This window comes from Eleginops maclovinus, chromosome 22, assembly GCF_036324505.1.
Source record: "Eleginops maclovinus isolate JMC-PN-2008 ecotype Puerto Natales chromosome 22, JC_Emac_rtc_rv5, whole genome shotgun sequence".
NCBI classification, from domain to species: domain Eukaryota; kingdom Metazoa; phylum Chordata; class Actinopteri; order Perciformes; family Eleginopidae; genus Eleginops; species Eleginops maclovinus.
In genome coordinates, this window is record NC_086370.1 from 8,234,977 (window position 1) to 8,247,733 (window position 12,757).

General features: G+C 41.9%; 1 protein-coding gene across 1 annotated transcript in view; it reads right to left on the minus strand.

Moving 5' to 3' along the window:
• cdh23 (cadherin-related 23) overlaps window positions 1-12,757 on the minus strand; it is a 148,854-nt gene that overhangs the window by 55,052 nt on the left and 81,045 nt on the right. The window contains exons 13-16 of the mRNA XM_063875289.1: window positions 4,342-4,406; window positions 3,525-3,762; window positions 1,390-1,495; window positions 720-847 (exon numbers count right to left, since the gene is read on the minus strand). Of these exons, the coding sequence (XP_063731359.1) occupies window positions 720-847; window positions 1,390-1,495; window positions 3,525-3,762; window positions 4,342-4,406 (537 nt within the window). The remainder of the gene's footprint in view (window positions 1-719; window positions 848-1,389; window positions 1,496-3,524; window positions 3,763-4,341; window positions 4,407-12,757) is intronic.

Genomic DNA, 12,757 nt, shown 5'->3' on the forward strand with positions numbered 1-12,757 from the left:
GAGAAAAACATAGAGCTTTTGATTATTAAAGCATGGAGACATGTCACAGTAGAGGCACAACATACAAATATGAGCCTGAAAAATAGCGTGATTGGGCTGCTTTAAACTAACAGCTTATCTATGTCAGTGATATTAACTATTCATTTAAAAAAAGTATGCATACAATAAAACACAACGGTAGAGAATAGAATGGTAGAACGGTAGAGAGAATGTATACGCATTCCTGAGTTATATTTTCTGTCTTTAAACTACGCATCCAACATTTAAATGTGTTTTTAGACCTTCTGACTAACACCAGATGTTGTCATGTATAATGAGAACAGAAGGCAAGCATTTGTTTTTAAGGTGAGGTGTATGTTTGACCACAGCCTGTGGGAGGTGTTTCTCACTTACAAAGAAGCAGCTTGTCGAGAATGCTCTCTCACAGCTGGAATATGAATGCAGACTGCTAATGTTTATATTTTAATCTCAAAGGCTGCTGGAAAGTGTTCTGCAGATGACAGAGGTGTCATGAATAAAAGACTAATGTCCTTGCATGGATGTGCTCTGTGTCTGCAGCTGCTGACTCCACATTTAAAATTGCACTGCTACTTGCCTATTGGCGTGGTTGCATATCATGAAAAGGCAGTCAAAACAAGTAAGTGTTGTTTAATGTTAAAAGTGTTACTCTGTGTGTGTGTGTGTGTGTGTGTGTGTGTGCTTTGTAGCGTTGTACTTACAATCACCTCCACCGTGACAGGGACGGTGCTGTTGAGGGCAGGGTTTCCTCCATCTTTAGCCATCACTGTCAGGTAGACCATCCCTTTGGGAACTTGCTCATAATCCAGAGGCCTGGTCACACTGATCACTGAGAGATAGAAATAGAAAGTGGGATTTGGGGATTTTTAGGTTTCCCCTTGACCTGCAGCAGCGTAATATTTTAGTCAACTTGTCGGTCTAATGGCAAAAGAAAAGACCCAAAACTGAACTAGCATACAGTTACCAAAAGTTAAAAGAAAATGTGTAATTCAAAAATGTATATAAAAACTAAACATATTTTTTAGAGTCAAAATAAGAGTTTAAATGTTCTTTTTAGTCTCAATTAAATCCAGTATATTAACGATGTTGAAAGAACTGAGTGAAGGAGTATGGAAATAAGGACTCAAATGTAAGCACTAAACTCATTTTAGTGGTTGATACCGTTTTGATCATATATAACCACATTTATGACCATATCACATCCAACATTATAATTTATTAAAAAACACAAATGTTCATTGGGGAAACAGCCAGATGACCATCTTTTTCAGGGGACATTGAAAACCTAAAAACATCACTGAGTTGTACACATGAACTTGTTTAAACATCCTTATCCAGGACAGCATACGAGTTTCCAAAAAGTGAGAGTACCTGCGTAGCCCTCCACCATGATGATGTTGAAGTAGCTGAGGAAGGCTGAGGCTGAAGTGATGGTGTATGTCAGGAAGTTGTTGGGTGGAGAATCCTCATCTGTAGCCTGTGGGGTGGGCAGAGAGTTTGGAGTGAGACATGAGGACAGGCAGTGTAAGGGGACAGATGCTGCATCTAGGTATATGTGTACGTTCGCACAGCATGTGAGCGTGTGATTCTGTGCATATGTGTGGAGCCAGGAAGCTGTCAGTCAGCGGAGGCATGTTGTTGGACAGATTAAAGCTGATTCTGGCTATTAGTGGCGCGGGCGTCAATGCTGGAGGAACACCAACTGAGAGGAGACAAGCTAAGCAGGCAGAGGACAGATGAAGCTATGCTTTTGTGGGGCTAATCCACAACAACATCAACAACAATAATGACACCCCCTCATTATTCTGGATCTGGCAGGAACTTGAACATGAGTCCTCCGGCTGTGCGAAGAGTCTACTGGGCCTCACTGGCATCATTAAAGGCTGGACAGGTTGTCAGAAACACTCACTTGTATCTCACTATTACACGCATATCTATACTCTCTGATGTCATGCCAAAGTGTTGAGTAAGCAATACCTTTCTTCCCCCACAACTTCCTAAACTGTGGCTTTTTCTCTTCCAGACTGCCTTCTTATATCCAATTTCAACAAATAGTCTCATATTTGACGGTCGTTTACCACTCAAAGGCAAGAGGAGTTGGGGGGGCAGCGAATCCAATAGGCGAGGAAGTAAAGGAATATGAAGTGGGGAGAAAATGAAATTTGTTTTAGCTGTTGGAAAGCATTAGGACCGTAGAAGAATGATTTGTTTGCAAAAAGAATAAATCAAATTGACTCTCTTGCTTTGTCTCTCAACACATCCTCTATTTCTCTCTTTGATTTCCAGAGTATATGTGTACATGTGTGTGTTTGTGTGTATTAGCTTCCAGGCAAATCGCTGACACAGAATTTTGCGACTGGCTTCCCCGGTCCTCTCGGGCGGAGTATTAATATCAGCAGCGTTTAAGGTTAGCTCAATCAAACACAGTGAGCCAAGCGTTGAGCCCAGTCATCGGCTCAGCTCCAACAATGCAAAGGCAAGCGCCAGAGTGCAGTGTGGCGGGGTAAGCCACTTGCTGTACCCGCTGCCAGGAGGGGCTTAATAGTCTTTCTCTCCGGGGCGCAATCAAAGGAAACGCTGAGCCATTAGTTACCATTGTGCCTGTGTACCTCTGCCTTTTGTTTGGCAGTGACTGATGGCCAACACACCGGGCTGACCTGTTCATCTTGGATACAGTGCACACAAACACACAGCTGCATGAATATAGGAACACGCAGAAAACAAAGACCAAATGGAAGGAGGGCAGCAAAACCTGTACTGTACATGTGGATGGGTACAAGCTTTATTATTGCAGGCACCATTGAATTTGTGCATTTTGCTATACCTATTTATGCGCATGATTGCATCTTAAATGCTGTTTAGAGCAGTTTCATGAAGGAACACATTTTTTTCTACCCCCACCGATAGAGACTTGCAACCATGAGTAGTGGCAGGCTTCGTAGTGAAACAGTTGGCGGGAGAAGTTTGGTAAAAAGAAAACAGTTCCCTAAGGAAACTGCTAACAACAAGGTCTGTATCCGCTAACTGGTGCCTCAGCGGCAGCGTTATTTTAAGTTAATTATCTGTTTTATTTCTATATGGCTGCTACAAGGTCTGTGGATTATCTTGAGTAATCATTTCTGGAAAAAGACATTGCTCTTGAATGTTTTTGAATCTTGAAAACATGTTTTGGGGCTTTTTAGCCCCACATGCTGTGTGACTTTATTGGAGCCAACACTTGGCAAATCACACCAAAATAATTTATGATTGATACAAAGCACTCGAGACAAGAAGTACAAAATATATTTTGAATCCAAATTGGGGTGAACTGCCCCTTTATATTTCTGTCTAGAAATGTGGTTAATTTATTTTGGTCTGCTATGATTGTTTATATTGGTCTTAAATTCAGTGAGGGTCAGAGGGGAATGTTCACAGGGTATTTAACATCAACTATAAACAGGCCAATGAACCTTTGAGTAACAAGGATAGCTTGGCATCCGTCAGCGCTTGTTTTAAACCCGTCTTACCCTGACTCGTGCCACCGGCTGGACTGCCTGTTCGTTCTCTCTCAGAGAGCCCACGTACGCCTCCTTCTGGAAGAGCGGAGCGTTGTCGTTGACATCCAACACGTTGACACGGATCCTTCCCGTTGTTTCTTCACCGCCGCCGTCCTTTGCCAGAATGGTCAGCGTGAAGCGTCGCATCAGCTCGTAATCTAGACCTGCCCGCAGGATGACCCAGCCTGTCTCATCGTCTAATGAAAACCTGCGAGACGAAAACAAGAGGAAATTAGACACAGGTTACTACACATGACTTTGAGGAGGGTTATTATGAGATCTTTTAGTCATTATTACTAAATACTTTAATGTAATGCTAGTGCCATCATACCAAAGATAAAGACGCATTGTGCAAATATCAGATCAAATATATTGGTGTAACAAGAAAGATATCTTTTTATAACAAGTTCTGGAGGTTTTGAAGCAAAACACTGACTTTGAATTTTACTTTTCTAATCAAATGACCAAATAACCAAAAAGAAAGACACAAAAAGGAAGCTCAGTAAGGGAGACAGGGAACCAAAAATGTAGACTGTATCTATAAAGATAATGACAGAACAGATTGTGTGATTGTGGGTTTTTCTCTGTGTGTGTTTCTGTAAATGTGTGGCATGGAGAGAGAAGGCACAGGGAATAACGCCAGACATCATTGTAGCGAGGCTGTCTCTGGCGAGGCTGTGAGGCAGGAATCATGAGCTATAATTGTTCACAAGTGGCCAAATAAATGAAAAATGTATGTGAGCGTGTGTTTGTGTGGACTGTTTTAGAGCATGTGGCCGTATCTTACTGGTCTGGCTCGTCACTGAAGTAGTAACGCACAATCCCAAAAGTGCCTGCATCTCCGTCTGTAGCCTGAAAGACATGAAAAAAGGAAGAGTTTATTATTATTATCTTTATCGTTTTTATATATATAGGGCCCCTTTATTCAAGTTCGTGTTAAATGTAAATTGTTAGTGGCTGCTTTCAAAGGCTAATGAAACCATTGAAAAATCTAAGTATTCATTTGTAGATCTTAGCTTAAGTTAAATATCCAAAGGTATGCACAGATTGTGAAATGAGATGAGTCGACTTTTTACCTTTGGGTGTGCCTGTGTCTATACGTGTGTGCTTAACTACCATGTCTTTACTGACATCATGTATACTAATAGTTATAATATGTAATGGTATAAACTCCTGTCACTGACAGTTTCCCAAATGTCTCACTCCAACAGCTGTCACTTAATGTACCACTTTATGATAAAACATGCAAGACATGCCTCACTCAGAGGTGTTGATTGGAATTAAACTGATAACGATCTACATGGTGCCTGAAAAAGCAGCAACAACTGCTGTCATATGTTTTGCAGATAAAAATGGTGTCAAAGGAATGCAAAATAAACAGCAACACTTCCAGGAGTCTTGTACTTTATGAAACCTCAATCTGTCTTTGTAAGCACATGCATGCGCCCGTGCGCGCATGCACTGACACGCGGGCTGTTGTGTCGCGGCTGATGGATCGTGGCTGGAGAAGCTGTTGTAATAGAGTTTCACTTGAGTGGCTCTGCAGTCAGTTGAAGGGCCAAACTGGAACGTGTCTGTAGCCTGCACTGTCAACCACGGTGCTGGGCACTGTGATTCAGTGATGCCCTGATACCGACCTTATTATGTAGCCTTGTGTGTGTGTGTGTGTGTGTGTGTGTGTGTGTGTGTGTGTGTGTGTGTGTGTGTGTGTGTGTGTGTGTGTGTGTGTGTGTGTGTGTGTGTGTGTGTGAATATTTGCATGTGGCTGTGAATGATAGAAGCCTGATGTGATGTATATTCCTCAATAGGTTAAACTGTGTGTTAGGTAATGCTCTTGTTTGCCTTTGAATGTGGATGCATGTCAATCTGTTAGGAATTATCTTTGCATTTCAAATTGAACACCTTTAAGCTTATGTGTGTGTCCATTGATAATGCCTCCCACAGATGGAACAACGGCTGCAGCTATCAATGTGTTTTTTCCTCCTTCTCAAAATTACACCATGCTGTTTAGCTCGAGCCCGTAATTTCAGTGAGCTTCCACTACATCGTCGTGGATGGCAAATCGATGGCTCTTTTTAATGTCTGAATGGCCCTCGCTTTGTTGTCAAGTGCACTGAAGCACATCTTGAGTAGAAAGTGGGACGCTAACTATATGTGAGGTGTTTGGGACTCCAGTCAGGTTCTTACATTAACCTTTGAGTTTTCATCTGTCATGTCTCGATGACCTCATCATTTAATGCCACTCAATTGCTTCGCCCCCTCTCTTTTTGCATTCCTTTCCCATCCCCCTGCTCCTTTATCTTTGCCTTTCTGTCTTTACCTCACTTTCCTCCCTGCATCCCGAGCTCCGCCTCCACCTCCTCTGTCTCCCCTTTCCTCTACATATCTCCCTTGGCACACACTTCTCCTTCAACGCCTCCCTCCCTCCTTTGCTCCCTCTCTCCCAGGTGAGTGACAGGCCCATAAGTGCTCCAATGATAGCGGCGCGGGTGTTAGTGTGACAGCTATCGAGGCGGTGACAGGAGCCGGGCTCAGCCTGGGAGCTCATACAGCCACTGATTCTGCGACCCGAGCCACTCTCGCCATGACGACAGACAGAGAGAATGAGAGTGAGACAGACTGAGACGACAGACAACCCCCCCTAATCATTTTACTGACTGCTTGCCAAAAACTTTACACTTTAGACGCAGAAGGCCTGCAGCAGATGGATGGTAGAGATTGGTTTGAGCAGGGATTTGAACTAACTTGAACACCATGAGCCGGGACCCTTGACCCCAGGGTATTATGCATTTGTTCCCCATCGACACGATAGCTTAAACTTTTTTTCAGTTGGGGAGTTGGAGGTGACGGAAAAGTTGGCGAGGTGGAGAGCCAAGGGAGAGTGAGTGTACGACTTAATGAGGGAAAAAAAACGATGTGTTAATAAAGCTGGGCAATGTGCCTGACTAATGTGTCTAATAACCTCACTGACAATGACAACAAACATTTAAATCACTGCGGTGTTTTTGTTGGAATAAATAGGTTTCATAACAAATAGGTACAGCTGATGGATTCATAAAGCCAGCTTCCTATCGACTGAAAGAATACCAAAAAAGTATGGAGGATGCACATTGTCATTGACTAATATGATACAGAACCCTCTTGACTGTCCAAATGCACAGAGATGTTACACTGGCTGTACATCAGTTATCAGACTCAGTGTTCAAAATCCAAACTAAGTTGTTAAGGAGTTTCAGCCCAAAGAGTCAGGGCTCTGATGATTGCCAATATAAAGTCGGCAAACCCTAGGGTCCTCAGGCAGTAACTACAAAAGAGAAATTAGTTCTCAGTTGACCAGTTTGGTTAAATGATGTGTTTCCTACCTTCAGAGAGGTGAAGCCAGCAGGCAAACACTCTGTGTTTGTGTGTGTGTGTGTGTGTGTATGTGTGTATGTGTGTATGTGTGTGTGTGTGTGTGTGTGTGTGTGTGTGTGTGTGTGTGTGTGTGTGTGTGTGTGTGTGTGTGGGCCTGTACATGTCTATATGTATTTCGTTGTACCAGTGTGCTCATTTTTGTGTCTGCATGCCTGTTAATGCAAGTGGGACCGTTTGAGTGCTATGATTGGAGCATTTTTGTGTGCAAAATATAATGTGTATAGGTCTGCATCTATGTAAAATGGACACACATGACCACAGATGCACCTTGTGTCGTGGTATAGTCAGTCTTTGGGTAAATATGCACCCTTAGCATTTACAGTATAAACCTCTATTATCTCACTCAATTGCTTTTCAAGAAAAGGCCGAAATGAGACCTTCTCTTCGTATGGTGTGAGAAAGACAGGGGTAGTGTGTACCTGTGTGTTTTTGTGTGTGGGTGTGTGTAAACTGGGGTCAGGATTGAGGGGCTACAGGAGCAGATTATCGGAACAGCTATCTCTTGGACAGCGGTGGGAGGTTAAAGCTGCACAGGCTTCTCTATCGTTAGTGAGCTGGAATTTGAATTGATTGGCTCCTAAAATTGCTTTTTCTGGTGGAGCTTCGAGTGGCATGGAAAAGGAAACCAATTACTGGCTGTCAAAGCTCACTGTCAAAATAGAGATGACCCCCAGTCTAAACACAGACAACCTCCTCTGTCTTAGTGTTGCACACCTCAACACAATCACAAAGAGTAGATAAACACCCACACAAACACACACACACCAGCACAGTGAAGATGTCCAGTTTCTGAAATTCATAGTGAGGGGGAGACAATGATGAGGACATGGTTGTCAGGTTATCTTGTTGAGCTCTGGGTCTTCAGCTAGTTAGTAACACTCATGTGGGGTCCTTCAAAGGCTCTCCGTCTCACTCACTCATATTTTCTGTAAGACAAGATCAATCTTCAGAAAGTCTACCAAAATGGATACACACAACCTTCAAATGAGCCCCGTCATGTTATCACTTTGCATACACAATATAGTTGTGTCTGTGTGTAGAGCACCACAACATTTCAGAAATATGAGGTGAATCGAGACAACTCAAGCACACCATTTGTCTTCAAATCATGTCTGAGTGATCATCTCAAATGAATATGCAATAGTAATGAAAAGAGCTTTATAGTAGATTAAAAGATAGGGTGAACTCCATCTTAAAACTATGCTTTCACGGCTGTATGTACAACCATCTAATCATTGGTTCCTGTAATTGTTTGTCTTGTCCATTGATAGATGCATATTTTCTAAACAATTTCATAATAAGAGACAGGGATCCAAATCCACAGTTGTTCTTTACTAAAATGCTTTAAAAACGTTGACTAAAGCTAAAAAGGCCAGTAGTGGTTATGGAAGTCTTAGTGAATCAGATTTAGTGGGTCTCTGTCTTTAAATCTTAAAAGTTTGCATGGAAAAACCTTGTAAGTTGATTTCTCTGACTCAAACTCCTGAAACCTCATATTGGCTTAGCCTGGACCTGATCTTAATATATTTAAGATCCAATTAAGTAATATACTTAATTCCTACAAAGATTGAGCACTGTTTGTTCTCTTCCTTTGCATTGGAAGAACTCTTTATTGTGAGTTGGACTAGGGAAAACAACCAACTATAGTTATGACAATATGTGTGACAGAGGAAAAGTCATCTAAAAGTACGACTGGATGAAACAGTTCAATGAAGTATTTAAACAAAGTTGGGTTTTTAATTCCCGAAACTTTGTGGTTGCTGTCCCAATGTACACCTGTTTGTATTTCAATACTACAGCGCAAAACTCGGAGCAAAGCAGCAGCCTGGGGAAAGCACAGAAACTCTGACTCCATTCAGAGGCTATTCAGATATCTCCCATAACGTCCTTAACAGGCACTCCCTCAACACAACTAATTCCCGTTTGATTTCCATATCGGAAACAAGGAATAACGTCTTTAGCAGAGACAAGATGCTAAATCCCTCACCTACACCTACTAAGCGCACCTCTCGCATGTCTCCCAGCTGTGACCTGGTTGCACCTGCGGGGGCTGATGGGAGCTGTGTGTGTTTTTACTGCGGACACTTTAGTGTAATGGCGATGGCGAGCGCACGTTTACGACTGCTTTATTTCTCTAAACCATTAACGAGCAGGTGGGGGTGCTCACAGCGACTGCTGCCTGCCGACAGGATTGAACGGTAACTGTTTCTATTACCTCCTGACCACCCAGACAACGGAGAGACACACAGAAAGAGAGAGGAAGAGAGATGCAACTCTAACTCGGTTTTTAACAATGTATACTTTTGTGAAAAAGGAGTCCAATAAAGAGGAGCGGATTTCTTCACAGCATACCGTGATAGATGCAAGATAAATTCCAGCATTTGCATGCATATACAGCCACTTATAATGATTGCTACACCATGTGGACCACTGGTAAAAGCAGCTGTTACCTGTAGAAAAAGAAGAGTGGGGGAGTAGGGGTTGGAGAGAGAGGACTGTATTGTGGGCATAAGCTGGAGATAGAGTGTGAGCTGCCAGAGAAAAGGCTTAATGCAGAGCTCTCTGAGGCTGGCAGCTTCACTTTCAAACAGGCCTTGGTCATCACTCCCTCGTTCTCTGTCCCCTTCCTCAACGATGAAGCAACGAGATAAGCACAAGCACAGGGATGATGTACAGAATGCTAAAGAGTGAAGAGTATACTACAGAGACTTGCTGAATACAAGGGAGAGAACAAGTGTTTTACAGACATTTATGGACAAACTATAAATGATTAGTTGCAGCTATTGTTGTTTTAAGTGTCATTGAGCATACCTTTAGGCCAGTGTCATCTCTAAAATGTTAAATAAAGTAGTAGTCCATTATTTTTTTCCTTTTATCATTACTGTCTGAATGAAATGGATGAATGAATCAATTATCTCTATAAACAGATAACTGCATATAATATATAATGCAGAAATATGGCAACATTTAAATATCAGAATAATCTTTTAAAGAGTCTGTTTTTGTCACATTGTAAACAACATGCAGCAAAAGGTTAAAGGATGGATTTGAACCTGGTGCTGGCGTATGGATTAAGCATCAGTACATGGTTGAAGGCAGGTAAACCGACAGTCTAGAGCTCATGAGGGGCAGGCCACATTAGAGGGAAATGCTGGAACCCAAAGGCTATTTTATTCGCTTCTAGTATTTACTGGCTAGTTGCAAAACACTTGAATCATGCATGTCTTCTCTCACTCCAACACCATTCTTGCATCTCGGACTGTAAGCAATAATCAGGGGAAATAACAGTAAGTATTGGCAGGGATATCAGACATGTTGGCCATTGCTCCCAGAGGCTCCCATCACACCGATTGCTGATGGATTCTGAGATTGATAGATGAACAGACAATGAACTGATGAAAACCAACCTAAAGCTCTTCAAGACTCCCCACATTTTTATTTTCATTTAATTCTCAATCGTCCCGTTTACAGAACTCATATTGAGCCAGCTTTCAAAGTTTAGGCTTCTCACTACTCCTAGCTTCGCCTGTTCTTCCACAGCCATGCACCACCCATTCACAGCACGTCTCACAATGTCAGAACACCCATGATAAGCTCCCCATTATTAACAGTGATGGCGGGTGAGCTACCACATGCAGGAGAGAGCCAGGCCTCACCCTTTTCATTATAATAATGAATTATAATTACCGTTGTGACTATTACCCCATAAAGGCCTGTCTAAACAGTGGCAGTGGCGAAACATCCTCCACTCTGTAATTTATAACCTTCTGTTGGAAGCATTTATCATTGTACCGAAGCTCTAAAACATACAGCATCTGCACAGAGGCCATAAAACACACGGTATTGCATTGCCAGTAGACACTAATCCAAAAACATTGAATAATGAAAAATGCACACAATATTAAAGACGCAGGATCAACTATAGTGAACAGAAGGTGCAGGTAAACTGTACTTCTGTATACATATTAGCCCAGCACATATCCTCTTCAAATATATACATACTCTATAAGGTAGAGCCTTGTGGGCATGAGCTAGATAAAGTGTAAACCAAGCAGAAACAGACAAAAAAACACATGGGGAGGGAATCAATGCAACACCTGAAAACCATTACCAATCTAATGGTAAAACAGAGAAAGGGGAAAACAACAATAACTGAGGGCATACAATAAATAGGAAATGAAAGAAAGCAAATTCTCTCGAACCCGAGGAGAGAAAATCAGAGTGATTCTACTGATACGAGCAGCTGCTGGTGCCTAAAGTCTCCAGGGCGAGGAAGAGACTGAAAGGGAGGGTGAGAGAGACAAAAGGACACAAACAAAAGAGTAAATCACAATAAATATTTATAGTGATAAGTAATGCTGCACACCATAAATATTAAACAGCCACTGCTTCTGTGTGTTTGACTGCGAGAGTGTGTACTCTTATGTTTAGCGTGAGTGTCCACAGGGACGCGGGAGCGGGCCCTGAGTAACGCAGCGGCTAACATTGTACATAAGCTGTGATCGGATGAGCAATGAATATTAACCCAAACAAAGCATTTCAATCACATTACTGGGTCACCTGTTTGGCAATTTAAAAAAAAACTGGGAACCAACGTGCATAATTTCAATTAGCATAGGTATAAAGTATTTTACAAACATCATCCAGACCCCGCCCTCTTTACAAACCACCTCCACCACTTGATAAATGAACTGCAAATACATTTTCTGCGTATTCTTGTATGTCAAAAGTTGGCTCTTTTAATTAGAACTCTTTGAAATGAATTATTTATCACTTTAAATGCATATTATATGGATCCAGGAGTAGGTTAAATGCTGCTCCCAAGACCTTTCACTATAATTATGATATTGACTTGTATTACAATATATGGATATGCCCTTGATGCCATTGATTATGCTCAAATAAAGCTCTGTAGTCCACAGGCGATTAGCTTAGCTTAGCATAAAGATTTTAGGCAGGTGTAGCAGCTAGCTTGGGTCTGTCCCAAGCTAAAAGGAAACCCTCCTTAAGCACAACCATTCAAGCCATCTCCATAGGCACAGACCTGAAATATAAAAAACACAGGTTCATGATTTACAGGAAGTAGTGTGTTAAGCTATTTTTGGCCTGGGCACAGTAACTTCCTGGAATATTGTGGTAACTTTCGGGGTAAAGAGTTCATTTATAAGCTTTAGCTGTGCATGGGGGTATGTTTTTGAGTTTCTGAATCTAGCCGTTACCCACTGCTTCTGGTCTATATGATAAATAAGCAAACAGCCCATGACCCTTTTTGCTTGAGGGGGATGTGACTAGTATCAATATTCTATTTCGACTCAGCAAGAAAGCAAATAAGCATATTTTCCAAAAACGTATCATTATTATGTCAATGTATTCAGGGTATTGAGGTTTGGTCAGGCCACCTTGAGAGATTCACAATAAAACCGCTCTTCTCCCGTTTGGTGCTAAAACATAATTTGACCACCATCTGTTGCACCTCACAGCCATCTGAGAGGGAGCACCGAGAGGCAAGTTTCAGCCTAACAACCAGGTTATATTGTCATGCCTTGAGTCGTTCACTGCAATTACACAAGCAGACAGTTTGAACTGCTGCAAGAGAATGGGAGAGACAGGTGCACAGAGAATCAGGAACATGTAAAGGGGCCAGCACTTAAAAGTGTACAGTTTCAATAGAGCTGTGATATGAAGTTCAGAATGTAATGAATCAGCTTGAGTTAAGGGCAAATGTAATTGAAGTTGTGCAACAAAGGACCTGTTGTTAGGGGCAACATGTATTCATTTGGTCATAAATA